The sequence below is a fragment of the Sus scrofa genome, chromosome 13, assembly GCF_000003025.6.
Source record: "Sus scrofa isolate TJ Tabasco breed Duroc chromosome 13, Sscrofa11.1, whole genome shotgun sequence".
Lineage (NCBI taxonomy): Eukaryota > Metazoa > Chordata > Mammalia > Artiodactyla > Suidae > Sus > Sus scrofa.
The window spans coordinates 44053452-44069061 of NC_010455.5; the positions used below are offsets into that span (position 1 = coordinate 44053452).

The 15610-nt window shown below is 39.3% G+C and overlaps 1 protein-coding gene across 41 annotated transcripts in view; it reads right to left on the reverse strand.

Moving 5' to 3' along the window:
* CADPS (calcium dependent secretion activator) overlaps positions 1–15610 on the reverse strand; it is a 503292-nt gene that overhangs the window by 73758 nt on the left and 413924 nt on the right. For all 41 annotated transcript variants that reach the window (XM_021069125.1, XM_021069167.1, XM_021069161.1 and 38 more), the window contains 3 exons: positions 12466–12621; positions 8485–8632; positions 435–509 (listed from right to left, as the gene is read on the reverse strand). In XM_021069125.1, the coding sequence (XP_020924784.1) occupies positions 435–509; positions 8485–8632; positions 12466–12621 (379 nt within the window). The remainder of the gene's footprint in view (positions 1–434; positions 510–8484; positions 8633–12465; positions 12622–15610) is intronic.

Sequence of the window (15610 nt, forward strand, 5' to 3'; positions counted from 1 at the left end):
CTGAAATAGCTTTATCTGACTTTTATGTTTTATTATGACTCTCACTGCATGTGAAACTAGGGGAAAGGGGGTTTTCATGATGGCAGAATTCCTTATTACCGTTTAACTTTCTGGTTTTTTTTTTTTTTTTTTTTTTTTAAATCTAACTTTGTCAGTGCTGAAAAACCAAACAAATATTTCCCACATAACCTAGTGCAACGTTTGGGGACAAATTCTTATTAAGGTAACATATGTCACTTCATCAATTCATCTTCACACGGCTCGCAATCATCAGAAACATCATTCGGAGCTGAGGCTGGGTGACGTACAATCTTATTTCCTGAGAAATACAAGTACTCAGCGCAACTTTTTTTAACGTGTTACATTTTAATGGAAACACAGACATAACAAAGCAATATTCACAATGAAACATTTCACCTGAAGCTGAAGGTTACCTTTGCAACCAAGAGTGTTATCATTTCTTTAACAGTTTCTTCAATTAGTTCATCTATTTTTGAATGGTATTGATGCTAAGGAACACAGAAAAGACAAATATTAGCATGTTAGAAGGTGACGGCATCACATCCGTTGGTAATTTTTAGACAACACAATTTATAAATAAAGCCTGGCCTGCAGACCTAGTTTATTTCCATAGTTCCAGAAGCAGCTGGAAGATTCTGATTCTGTCTTTTGATGAAAAAAGATCAGAACCTCTTTAAAAAATCATCAGGCGCCTCGTTCCTGACTCAAAGCTTTGGCTGGCTTTGATACGTGGGGACACATACACTTACAAATAGCATGCATGGATGGCTTAACGGCTCTCCTGGCAGTGTGTTGATCTGGGTCTTACAAAGCAAGATACCAGAATCATTTAATACAGGGGATGAAAATTGTCTTTGGGAAACTGCTGGGCAATGTGACAGGAGTCACAAATTCTGAAAGGAATTTGACCAAGACACTGAATGATTTTGCAAAAACTGTTCTCAAACCAACAGATTTGTTGGGATCCTGCCTCAGAGCTTCCCAGTTCTATCTCAGGTGTGGACTCAGTGTGATGGCAGTGTTTCTTTCAGGACCTTTGTGGCAGCCACTCATTTTCTTCATTTGTGTATAAGCAGACCCAGGTTTAGAGCCTCTCCTGAGATGGCTGCTAAGTTTTTCAATTTCTCTAACTGCCGCTGTCAATTAAACTTAAATAGTAATGCAAAAACAAACCCCTACACAAACAAAAATCTGCTGCAAATGCCAGGAGAAAAGGAAAAGCGATTTCAACAGAAGACAGTGTATGCCAGCTCCTTGACATTTATTAGATCATTTTAGTATCCATTTGAATTATTCCATATTTCCTTAATAAAAAATAACAATGCAAAACATTGCTATTTGGAAAGGAAAATGCACTTACCCACTCTTTAGCAAACTTTCAGAAGGATGATTAATTAGGAATAGAAAAGAAAAAGGAACAGTGCAAATAAAAATTAGGACAAAAGGACACATAAGAAAATAAAAATTAAACAAACCATCCAAAAAGCTATGAAAACATACAGAAATAAAAAGGCATAGTAATGTGGTTTGATATTCTGATAACTGGCAATCAGAATTATTGAAAGTGAGCAAAGGGATGTGAATTAAGTTAATGCACTTAAGGTCATGGGTGAATTTTGATTGTAATTGGAAGACCTAGATAAAGTCCCACTAAGAAGTTAGGAAGTCATGATGTCTAAGAAAATATAGCTCAGTTTCTTCATCTGTAAAAACACAGATACTACTACTACCACCTAGGACCAAGAAGGGGATGCCAGTAAATATGACTGATTTTGGAAAGGGAATGAGGCAAACCTGTATAACAGTATTTAGCAGGTCTGTCAAATTATTATTATCTTCATTACATGATGATGATGATGATGATTAAACATCAGGGTTAAATCTTTTCTAGGCAGTTCTGCTTTCAGACTCATAAATCTATTTTGAAGATCAAGTTGAGGTTCTAGATGCAAAGACATTTTGTCAACTGTAATTGCAATTCAAGTGTGATTATTTGTTCAAGGTCATCAAGGAGAAGATCAGAGTATGGAGAGATAGTCTTGTTGCTCAATTATCTATCTCATTTTAGTTTCCTTGTATTTGATTAGAGGAAAATAATAAAGTGAATGGCCCATGTTGTATAGGCCTGATGAATTAGGATGCATGTTGGCTCTACCACTAGCCTCGTGACAGGATTTACTAGTAAGTGGCATAAACCTGAGGGTAAAAGTGAAAATTATCTGCAGAATTCTGTGCTAGGAACACAAAGAAAGATGTCAGAGCGAAAGAATTCAAGAGTATTGAAAGGGCTCCAAATTCATTTTTAGGTCTTGAGATAAGATCCAGAATCACACGCTCACTTTCCCTCCTCATGTGACTGCCTCACTCTGCTTGCTTTTCTTTGGAATTGCTATAAATGATTCAGATTTATTAAATTAATTATGAGTTTAACTAACCCAGAAAAGCTAGTTGCGGGCAAAACAATATGATGTGAAACATTAAATGAGGGGCTTCTAACCAACCAGAGAACATCACTGAGAATAGAAATAATCTCTTGAAACACTTGGCTGAAATGGCAAACAGAGCCAAGAGCAAATCATTCTCCATGCACCAAGGAAGATTTAGGCTCTAGATCTGAGGAGTTAACAGTGTAATTCTTTCTCAAAAGACAAACAACCTTTCTCTTCAGAAGTGGGAGAACCTCAAATCTTTTCATTCTCTAAGGAATCTAAGCTAAAGTACATGGAGACATGGTGGCTTTACGGGAAGCGACCTCCGATATTTTCATGTAGAACATGGCCCTGACTTTTCTCCAGGTGGTACCACCGTCTTTCCCTTTCTGTCCATATGAATATTATGTCTCCATTCCTCTGCACCTTTCTTTTGCTCTACTTAGGAAAACATGTGTTTGCTATGCTTATTCTGCCTCTTATTTCAGAGGGAATGTGAGTATGTCAATTTCCATTGGTCCTCATCTCCTCAATGGGGCTAGGATTATTTATTCCTGTTGTGAATATAGAAATTGCATTCACCTAACAAACTCATGAAACCATGTTTGTAAACACAGGTTAGGAACTCAGAATTCTGCGATCTGGCAGAATTACTACAATTACTAATTCACTAGCAGGGTGTACAGATTTTTCTAAACTCATCCAATATCTATACATCTTATTGTATGTAAATTATAATTTGAGTTAAATAAAACCTACTTTGGGAAAGACTAGAGCAGGATAGTATCTACCCTGCTTATCATGTAGCAAAGGGATACATATCAAAGCAATTCAAGTAGTTATAAATCACATATTCCTTTGACCAGATGCTCCTGAGACTTATTTGATTGGGCTTGCTTTTCTGGAGAAATAGTAAGTATTCTGCCTTCACTCTGCTCTTTCTTGGGAGATATATTCCTCTATGCAGATATGAAGCTCCAGGAAGGGGTATAAATATGACTGGGGCATCTTTTAATTACCATCCCCCAAATAGATTATCTTGTTGCAAAATTTCTTACAGTCAGATGAACTTTCCAATTCTCTCTTCATCCTAATATGGGTATAAATAGGTATCCTTACTATTTTTGCATTTTCCAGTCCTCTCTGTTGGCCTTCTTAGATTGACTTGACCCTAATAATAATAACAATATTCCTAAGTTACATTTTGGGGCACTAGGTCATGATGGCAACCAGGGAACAAATCATCTTCAATGGCATGGAAAGTTTGAAGAGTTTACTTCTGCTTCTGATCAGCTAAGTTACTGAAAATTCACAGTCACTTCGTGAAAATTATTCCACTTGACTTCCTGTGCTGCACATTTTGCCTTGTCATGGAACAGATTGTGTGTATGTTGTCTTTCTGTTAAGACCATCTGACCTTGGAAATGAGATGAAAACACACTAGACCAAGTGAGAAACTATTTAATACACAATTTCCTCTCTATTGGTGCTTCACAAATTTTAATTAAAAAATAAATATTTAAGATGGAAAAGTATGCTTAACAAATGTTTCAACAGCTGCCTTTAAATGAGACTTTACCCCAGGGATGAAATTCAGGAAGTGATCTTAAACTTGGACAATACTGTATCACCTGGTCAGTATCTAGTCCAAATACTTTGAGGGAGTTGGAATCCAGGTGAAAGCAGGTATTAGTAACTAGATCTATATATAATGTGAGAGTACCATTCAATAATCACAAAACGAAGCTACCTAAAAACACTGGACTTCTCTTCCCCCCGTTTCAAGATATTTCCAGCCATCCTTGGCCAATCTCATTTCAACAACTTAGTTTTACTTTGGAGGCGAATATCCCTGTTTTATAAATAGATAAAAATTAAGAAGAGACTGTTCACATGAGACATCCCATTAAAATTCTACTCAAGGTCACAGCCATAGAGCCAGGTCCTTCAGAGGAGGTATGTATTTATAGACAATGATGTCTGGCTTCATTCTCACTGTTCTCAGTCACTTGGAATTTTAAGGTCAGAAGAGGCCTCATTTCTCACAATCTGGCCACTTAGGTGTCTCTGATTCAACTATACTATGGGGAAATGGCATAACAGGTCTCGCTAGTATGGTCTGGGCAAGTGACAGGCTTGGGATAAGAATAAGAGACTAGAATACAGAATTGGATGCCCTTAATAAAGATCATTTACTCTGGGTGTGTGTGCACTAGTTCTGGGAAAATGGAAAACACTTACGAGTCTCAATTATTGTTTTCATTTTAAAAACAAACAAACAAACAGCACTTGAGTCATTTAGGGGTAAATAAATGGATGTCTTTTCTGTTATATCAAATACAACAGTGTCCAGGAAGAAGTAGTTAATGCTACTTAACCTTAAAAATATTACTATTGGGGAATATCCAAGACAACTTTCTAATCTCACAGCCAGAAATTAGGAAGCTTTATGCCTAATTTTGACAAACTCCATGTCTCTCAAAGGTTGAGTGTTGTCTGCTATTATCTCTCATTTGATGAATGATGACAGCTGGGTTATGAGAGTAAGTGACTTGCTTACTTATTTGCTCAAGGTCACGTAGTTTGGCAGCTAAGGTGTGGAGTCCATTTGATATAGTTTTTAAGCTGCTAGATAATTTATTCTAGAAGACCAAGACTTCAAGGTTAAGCCAAGGTCATTCTACTTCAGGACAAATGTGATTAGTGGTAAAGATAAGAGACAGGGTGCACTGTGACAAAACCAGCTTATTATTTCCAACCAGGGTCTAAAGTCTGTCCTAACTTACCTGTTTCCAACCAGGGTCTAAAGTTTGTCCTAACAAGATCCACAGGTCCCCTACAATTATATAGTGAAATTGTGTCAAGGTATTTTTTTTCCTGGGAAATGGGTTCATACATTTCATCAGATTTTCAGTAGGGTTTCCATCAATCTCCTCCCAACTCCTATAATCCTCCTCAAACCTCAGTTCAAAAACAAAAGATCTGAATGACTAGGCTTGTTTGAAGCAATCATTAAGCCATCCGACCAGGTATGTGGGAGTTCTCTAAACACAACCACAACTGAGACAATCTGAAGAGGAAGTGTAAAGCTGCCAAGGGGAAAGGGAGGCAGTGCAACCCTTCCCTACCCTGAATGACATCGTCCTTGTGAAAGAGTTAAAATGGACCTCTCAAGCAGTTGTAAGGGCAAACAGATAAACTGGACTCCATAAAACTTAAAAAAACTCTTGTGCTTTAAAGAATACTACCAAGAAAGTGAAATAAACAAACAAAACAGAAGGCAAGAAAATAGTTGCAAATTACATATATGATAATGGTCTAGTATCCAGATTATATAAAGAACTCTTATGAATAAACAATAAAGGACATCCCAATTTAAAAAATGAGCAGAGGATTTGAATGAATAGACATTTCTTCAAAGAAGATATACAAATGGCCAAAAGCACATGAAAAGCTGGTCAATATCACTGCATATAAAAACCATAATGAGATACCATTTTACATATACTAGGATCGCTATTAAAAAGAGATAATAAGAAGCACTGGTGAAGTTTCTCTTACATTGTTGATGGGAACATAAAATGGTGCAGCCACTTTGGAAAACAGTTTGACTAACCCTCGACAAGTTAAACATAGAGTAACCATATGACCTGGCAATGACATGTCAAGAGAGTTGAAAACCATAGGTCCACATGAAAACTTGTATAGGAGTATTCATGGCATCTTTACCTGTAACAGCTAAAAGGTAGCAACAACTCAAATGTACATCAACTGATGAAGTGATAAAATGTGGTATATCCATATACAGAATATTATTTAATATTATAAAAGGAAGCAACAACATAGATAAATCTTGAAAACATCATGCCACTTGAAAGAAACCAGTCACCAAAAGCTACACAGGATATAAAATGCTCATAATAGGCAAATCCTTTGAGATAGCAAGAGAGTTACCTAGGGTTGGGGAGGGAGGATTGGGAAATTACTACTAACAGGTCTAGGTTTCTTTTGAGGGTGATGAAAATGTCCTATAATTGAATGTGGTGATGGTTATACAGCTTTGTGAATATACCGAGAACTATTGAATTGTCCACTTAAAAAGGGTGAATTCTATAGTATGTGAATTATTTCTCACTTAAAAAAAAAGTTCAAGGGGAGAAAAGTTCAGCAGGGATGAGATTCTGGAAAGTTTGAATTTGAAGAGTTCTTGATGAACTTTAAAGATCACCAAAAACAGGGTTTTTAAAGTGGGCTCTGCAAAGCCTATGAGGTTGTTGAGAGTTCCCCAGAGAAGGGTGGGGGGTAGGTGATTGGTGGGTGGTGAAGAAATGCCAAGGTGAAGAGGAATATTGTAGCTTGTGCTCTGGGCCCACTCCTCCTTGACCCCTGCTTCTCATTTCATCCAGAACAGCTCTCATTTATTTGTTTTGTGGGCTAGCCTTCTTAGTAAGGTGTGAAGAATCAATTCTGCAGCTAAAAACAGCCTAAATAAAACTAAAATAGTGGTATCATTTTACAGATGAGGAAACTGAGGTTTAAGGAGGCTGAGAGGAGTTCCCTGGTGGCCTAGTGGTTAAGGATTTGAAATTGTCTCAGGTTTGATCCCAGGCCTAGGAACTTATGCATGCTACAAGTGCAGTCACTCCCTCCCCCACAAAAAAAGGAGGCTTGGAGATTACAGTTTGCAGCACAGTCAGGGCAAACACCCCAGGGTCTGGACACCTAACCTATGCCTTCCTCAGGAGGCTGTTCTTTATACCTCAGCCATTCTCCTTAACTCTTCTTGGATACTGAGTCTCCACCAGTGGTTGTCAAAATGTGGTCTCCAGACCAGGCAGCTGCATCAGCATCACCGGGAAATTCATCAGAAAAGCAAATTCTTAGACTGCAACCCAGACCTATCAGAAACTTGAGACTTCACAATCTGGGTTTTAAAAAGCTCTCTAGGTGAGTCTGATACACTCAGAGATTTGAGAACTACTGCTTTAGGTCATTCACATGAAGCAAATGGAGCCAGTGGCACCCTGCATTTGACCCCAGGGCCTAGAACTGAGCCCCTAGGGAAGGTCCCTAAAAAGAAAATCAACCAGGAGCAGAAGCTAACAGGGATGGCTGGGGAAACTGATTTGGAGGGGGAAGAAGGTTACAGCTGATCTTGCCAGGAAGAGAATACCACCAACCCACATTTAAAAATGGAAGGTGCTGAAAAGAGAAAATAAATAACGAATAAGGAGCAAATACAATTTAGTAAAAATTCTGAGCATGTAAGGCTGGTATCGAAAGATCTGATTTAGGAGCAATTTATGCCAATTGGCAACAACATGAGAGTTGCCAGAAATGTTTCTGAATTAATTCTAAATTGGTATATGAATATCTAGCTGGCTTAAGGCCATCAGAGAAAAATGATCATGATAGTCTTTAATCAAGCCCAAGTTGCTGTTTCTTTCTCCTTTACTTTTTAAATACCACTTTAGAATTGGAAACTTAGCAAAGGACTAAACTTTTTGGTCAGAGAAGATTCACAATGAACTCAGTCGTAAGGAAAATTAAAGTCTGTGATTTCTTGGAAATTCCAAGCCTGCTCTCTGGGGACTAGGTAGCAGGGTGATCTAGCGTTATATATCCTGGAAGTTGCTTAACAGTAGGAGGCATGCTCTCCTGCTGTCCAGATGTTCAAAGTGATAAAATACACTTCAAATGTGAAAATGACTTGTATTCTGGCAAACAGATCTGTTGGTGATGCCAGCCTAATAAATAAGGTCATCAAACTTCATCTGACTTAAAGGAACTTTACGACCACCCCGACTCCAGCCAAGAATCACTTTCAAGTGTGTAACAGAGTCATCAGTACATGCCTTAGAGATTTACTTAACAAACAGATACTAAACATTCATCTGTGGCTTAATCCACAAATGTTAGAGTATATTTCTGAAACTAGCAGACTAGTGTAGATGGAAGGAATCTGTGAAGTTTTCTTCTACATGATCAATGGAGGGGGGGAAAAATCTGTATTTTTTTTTTTTTTTTTTTTTACCTCTTGGCCCATTTCCATGCTGCAAAGTTTTGTTGATTGAGCTTTGGCATCAACCATAACATTAAACATGGTGCATATTGACTGTGGGACTCGAAAATCTGTTGATCGACTGGTTTTTTGCAGCTTAACTTCAAATGCAATCCTGGTTCTATTAAAACAAAGTAGGAAAAGACCAATTCAGCATTCAGATGGCAGCAGGTGGAGGAGACATTTTCTGAGGGGTCAGTGAAAAAGAAAATTGAAGGCTGTAATCAGTTTCAATCAACAATGACTTCACATGTGTTCCTTTTAAAATGACTTCCCCAGCTAAGGCAGGCCTATTCACAGAGACGGCCACGTAAACCCTTCCTTTCTCACCAGTACATGGAACACCTGTAGCTTGGACTGTTTCAGTCTATAGTTTACATGCTATGGAGAACCCTAATTGCAGGAGAATGAATGAATGAACAAAAACCCAATTACAGTATTAGAGCATATATAAGTTCTTGCACATTGGCAACTACCTTGAATCACTTCATTAACCACCCCCCAAAAAAAACCCCAAACCCACAAAAAAGCAGCTTCTGATCTTCAAAAATATCTCATGGGGTGGGGAATATCTCAAATGACATTTATTATTTTTTTTTCTTTCTAGTTTGAAAGAGAGTGACATAAAAAAAAATCCAACTAGCTTATTACATTGCTTTAAAGACTTAAAAAAAAAATAAGATGGCTACTTTTGGGGAGATGAGGAAAATTAGGAATGGTCCTGGGGGAATTCTACTATGTCTGCCTGTTTGTATGTTTTTGCAATATAATACATTATTTTGCAACAAGAATATGTTCTTTTTATAAGTAAAAATGTCATAATATACTTACCATCACAAGTACTGTACAACTGTGGAAACTTAATGTGACATAATTTTGACATAGGTCAAATTATGATCCCATCAATGTGCTAACTGCGCACAGGAAAAACCTAATCCGATGTGGCCAGCTGGTAATAGAGGTGTGAGATTTAATCTGTGCTATCAACTTTGTAAAGGGGACCAGTTAGATTTTAAAAGGTTTCAGAGAAGTGGGTCACATCATCACAAGTCTTTAAAGAAAAGCACGTGGTTAGTAAGTGGTTTTATTAAAGCTCCTTTCGTCCAGAGCATCTTTTCAGCACTGTTCACTGTCAGGTTCTGGAGATCATACAGCCACCAGGAAGGCACTGCTTTAAGAGGTATTTGTAGCAGTTTTCTAACAGTGCATAGGGAGGACCACACAGCTAGTTAGCTCAGGAAAGGATGCCAACTTGCTAACACACCCTGGGTGCATGCAGGAAAGCCAAGTATAATTTCTAAGGTTGGAAGCCCAGTTCTTAAGAAAAAAAAAAACTTAAAAAAAAACCCTTAAAACACTCCTATATATTATATGATCATGTTAAAGATAAATCTCTCTTGGCTCCTAGAGACTCGGTGCACTGAAGGAGCTTTCTAATCATGATGATCATTTTAAGCTACGTGGAAAATACATCACTTTCTGGTTTTGTGAAAAGGAGGCCTGATGGGGACTGACTTGGACAGGTCCCTGTGCTGATCTTCGGAGGTTTGTGTGCCAGTTCCGGCCCAATTTGAGAAATGGAAATGCTAAATCACTCCCTTACAATGAAGTAATCGTCTTCTGTTTTCACAGGAGAGCTGTTCATAGCCCTTGGAGTGTGCGGCTATGAAAAGAGGAAGCTGAATGCAAAATTAATATGGACTGAGAGGGCTCTATTGGACTGAAGAACCATAAATGGAGAGGTCACTTAATTCACTCACTCTCTGAGGGCAGAGTTAGGGCACCTTATTTTGTGTGGCACACAGGACCTGATATAGACTCGACTAGAAGCCTGTCAAGTCCATCAAACAAATGGTTTAAATTGCTTAGAAACTTGGAAATCTGGTGTGCCTGGTTGACTTTTTGGCACTGAATATTTACATCTATAAAATAATGTCCTTGTCCTTCTAGAACAAGGCCCTTTTACTATGTGCCAAAGAGGACAGCCAGTGTTCTAGGCTTTACTAATGTAGATTCTGTGTCTTACAACACCCAAGGATTTCTTCACATTTTACCCTCTGGATCTGGAGGTCCAGGGATGTATTTGCCCCTATGCTCGCTCTTTTCTGCTTTTGTTGGGGGCCTCAGTGCAAAGGGACATCAGGGCATGTATGCGTCCAGTGCCAGGTTGGACACGTGCAGTTGACTAATTTCTGTTCGTAAAAAGGTTACTTAACAGCCACTATGTGCCAGGCATGAGGCTGAGACCTGGGGCTGGTGGGGGCGGGGGTGGTGAGGATTCAAAATTACCAAGATACACTATCTTTGAGGTAGCTGATCTATAAAGACATGTGGTAAGGGAGAAAACAGAGTCATTATCTACCTTTCACAGCCATATATCTTCCCTTTTCCTCCCAGCATCTCCCTACTTCTTATTCCTTACTCAGAAGTCTGGCTTCTTAGAGGAAGGCAAATGTGTCTTTCTGTACAAGGGCGAGCCCAGATCAGAGGCTAGTAAAGGTTCATTCTGGTGCATGGTAACCACTAGTACAGATTGAGGGAGAACTTTTCACCACAGGGAATCTGCCCTGCAAGAAGATTTGGGTGAAATTTTTGGGCCCTAGTGAAAGGCTTGTATTCCCTAAAATTGATAGAGACCAAGTAGGGAAATGGTGGAATTTAAAACCTTAAGGAAAGATTTGGACCTTTGGTTTGAGAAATAGGCCTACCTTTAGTTCTAAGAGTGGAAAGAAATGAGCAAAACACAAAATCTGAATCACCAGGACTTTAAGTTCCCAGAAGTGCCATTGGACCCCTGCCAGATTCTCCACAACACATGGTTCCTCCCCCAGTTCCTGCTGAGATGCTCACCTACCTGGGACTGTGTTGTTCTTTTGCCCTTTTGGTTTCCAGTTTTGATGCTATTACTTCTCTTTTCTTCTTCCAAGATATAAAATAATGAATTCAGATCACTCTCAGCCAAACCCAACCCCCATCACACACAAGTGATCCATCAACTAAACTGCATAACATCTGGTGATCTGGAGAAGTCTGGGCTGCGTGGGGATTTTGTGCCCCTTTTTTTCATAAGGAAAAATAATAGAACCGTTATGAACTGGAAAAGGAATTTGGTTGTGTGTCTGGGAATAGACAGGGTGATGATAATGATGTCAAACCAGACACATCTCATTTCTGTCTCTGATACTCAGATGGAGATACTCTGTGAGGGAAGGGATGTGACCTTTCAGTCTTCCTAATGTGCCAAGAACTTAGCACCATACCCAGTAGACAGGAGGAGCCCCTTTTTGTTGAATGGATGCGTACTGTCCTCCATTTTCTCTCATTTCTCTGGAAAGTCTACCTAGGAACATCAAGTGCAGCATTCCCACCTCAATCCTATATGCCATGCTGACAAAATGGACATGGGCAGAGAGTCAAAATGCACAATTAATGTCTCATGCCCCTTTTTGCTATCTAGCTGGATTTGGGGCAAGACAACTGAATAGTGGCACATAGTAGATGCTCAGGTCGGACATACAAAGTGAATGATGTTGTGAAGAGCCTGTAGACACTGCTGGAAATCAAGAGATATCTGTTCCTATACTGGATATGCTGTAGAACTGTAGGTGCTTCTCTATTTTACATCCAGCTACCCACCCATACCACACTCATATATTAACAAATATTTATTAATTAAATATTTTGTGCAAGACACTTATGGGTATCCGGGATAAAGAGACAGGAAGGACCCTTTCCTCATGGAGCTAAATGAAAAAAACTGGTAGCTGTGCTTTGTTGGGTTTGGGACAGATGTGGGGCATGTGAATTGGGTGGCTCTGGTCCAGCTCACTTTGACCAGCAGTCACCTCCAAAACACTCCAAATTATGGCCAGCTGTAAGAGTGGCTACTTTGCCTTCCCAAGTCAGTGTACAGTGGGGAAGGTGTGTAGAACCTGTCCAGCCACTGATGCTCACCTTTTGACACAAGATTCAATCATGTCACTTGCCATCAGCTTCAGTCGTTGTTCCAGGTGCTTTCCAAACTCTTCTTCAGGCCAGTGCAAGTCCCGAATGAAGGTCTGAAGGGCATCAAGTTTCCAGAACAGATCCTCTGAAGTGCCTGATCCATTACTGGCAGGATAAAAATTAGAAAATAAGAGTCACCCACTGGCCTAGGGTTATGAAAAAAGCTGACACAAAAACAGCTGGGGTCTAGAAGGCTGAAGGCAAACAGTGGCTTCAACATACAAAACGATGTGTCTTGGCGGTGGAGGTGGGGGCCATCTCCATCGGCAGATTTTGAGTTTTACCATACAAGACTTAGTCGGCTTTGTTTGGCCAATTATTCCAGACCAGTGAGAAGTCTGAGGAAGGTATTGCCCCGTAGCTATAACAGTGTATGGTAAAAATCAGCCTTCTTTCAATAACCACATTAACACATGTGATGATTCAGATGAAGGCCACAAACCAGAGGGAGAAGTAGGTCTCAACGGATAATAACTACATGGCAACATGCAGTTATTAGAATTCAGGGTTTCATGCATTGCCCCGGCTCCCCACCAGAGTGGAGAACTCTTGGAGACTGCACAAGACTTTCAGTTTTAAAAGAACAGTGCTAACAAAGTGGTGAGCGAGGACCCACTTTCTCTCTTGAAGAGCTGGAAAGAAACTGGGGTGACTCCAATTGAGATGAGTACACCTGGATACCTCGAATCCAAGATTCTTGCTCAGTTTGGTTATTATTCCAATTTTCACAGACCAGCCTGTGGCACAGGCAGCCCCAGGACAAGGTGGGGTGGGGTGGGGGAGGTGAGTGGACAAGGGATATTTGCAAAGCTTTAGGGCTCAAAACCTGAGCTCTTTTACCATTGCACCATCTTACCCAGTCCTCTGTACAGATGGAAAAATTGGTCTTGATTGCTTTCTGTACAATGATGTCTAAGAAACTTTTACCTGGGGCATCGACGGAAAGCCTGTGTATGGGAAATGCTCCACCTCTCACCCTCTTGCCCTTCTCTGGCTGGCTTTCTCTTTTGTAACAATTCCATTTGGAGCTCTGAGGGGTAGTCATCCCCCACCCCCTTCCTCGCATACCACTAATGCTAACACGGCAATTTATAAAATGTCCAACATACCATGCATTACCACTTGTTCTGACATCGTCTATAGAAACAGATGAGAGTGGGTGTTTCTATTGTGACAGATGCCAGCTGCATTGAATTAATGCTTCAGAGAGAGAAATATAGCTAGTGCATAAATGCATACACAGCTACTGCGGGAGGTGGGGGGGGGCAAACTCCCAACATGCCAGGAGTCAGCCTACGGCCTGGACCAACAGGGTAGTTTTCAAGGACAGACCAGTCTGAGGTCAGTACATAGATGTATCTGACACGGAGCAGGTAACATGGAAACACGTCCTTAAAATGAAAGGTGGCAAAGGAGGAAACTGAAATTATGAAAAGATATAGAATCAGGCATTTCCTGGTGGGTGACTGAGAATCTACACCTTCTTTTCAGATACTGCTGTAAGCACTGTTTGAAAGTGGGGGAACGCATTGCTTCTCTGTGAAAGTTCAGCCTTCCCCCATCCCATCCTATGCTTGGGAAAAAGAAACCCCAACTTTCTCCTATCTAAACCCCGTTTTGGAACTGCACGGTTGTATGTTTTAAATCATTAAGTACATATGAATGCAATAATTGGTATTTATTACAACAACATTTTGACACCCATCTGGTTTCAGAGTTTCAAAAAATTCTTCTAGGGTTTTTTTTTTTTCTTTGAAGAGCTTATTATTAAGTTTTGACATGAGGAAAAGAATATTTTCTTTTTATTTTTAAGATAAACTGTTAATGTTAAGGCAATAGCACCAAGATTATTTTGATTGTTGAGCAGTTACCAAAATGTGTTCCCACTCATGCCTTAATTAATTGAACGGAGACCATTATCTGCTTGATTACAATGTCTTGATTCATATCTTTTCAAAAACAATGTCACAGAGCATGCACAGAAAGAGGTAAGAGAAGCTTTCAGATATTTATCTTTCCATTTTTAACAGCTACTACCTAATCTAACTTTTCAAATAGTCATCTTAGCATGAATATGATTTATGGGATTTTTTAGAAGTTTTTTTTCCCAGATACACATTTTGGAGGTTTTAATTTGTCTTTAAAAGAAAATCAGATACACTGACCAGGTGATTTTGTTGTGAACTTGTGAGCAAAGAGGGGTTTTTAAAAATACTAGGCCACTTTGGAGGAGCCAAGTAGAGTAATCATTTTGAAGTCCTGTTCTCTACCTGGATTGTGTAGAAATAAAAATGTTGAGGGCCATCTTGATGAATGTGATTTCAAGATTCAAAACATCACTGCCAGTTTCAGATCATTTTTTATTCCTTTGATAATAACACTTCCCTTTGAAAATGTGCCAATTTATTCTTTCAAGAAAAAGGCTTATCTGGCCTATAATTAGCTGTGGTCTAAGAAAAGGATCAAAGGAGGGTATAGAATCTCTAAACCTTCTTTCACTTATTAAATCATGCATGTGGTTCTAGTTTAATTTCCCTGAGGTAGGATTTCAGGGTGCTGGATCTTCTTCTTGCTAAGGAGAGAAGATTCATTTCCTAAGCTGGAAGAAGAGCCTTCTCCATCACCACCGTCCAAACTGCTGGCTTTAAAGGAGTGACCTGAACTTCAAGAAAAACAAAGCCCATGCCTTGGTGGCTTTTGAATGAAGGTAGAGAATGGCCCTTGAAAGTGAGACCACAGATGACACAGCTACCCACAAATTTAATTATCTGTTGTTTGAATCTTGCATTCTCAAATTTAGAGATCTTGCTACCTACCTCTCAATGCTCCAAATTGTATTATGACCTTGGAATGCAACCTTACATCACTTTTACATTACTAAGGCTTGATCCACTCAGAAATTTTCATTTAGTCCCAAACATACTGTTACTATATCCTGCCATTTGTTGACACCAGAAATATGCTTTATGGTTTAAACAGTCTCCGGGAATTTTTTTATTAAAAAAAAAAAAAACCCACAAAACAAAAACCAAACCCAAACCAGCTTCTCAGTAGGTGTGCTTTCCTCTTTGATTTGGATCAAGCCAGAAATGAC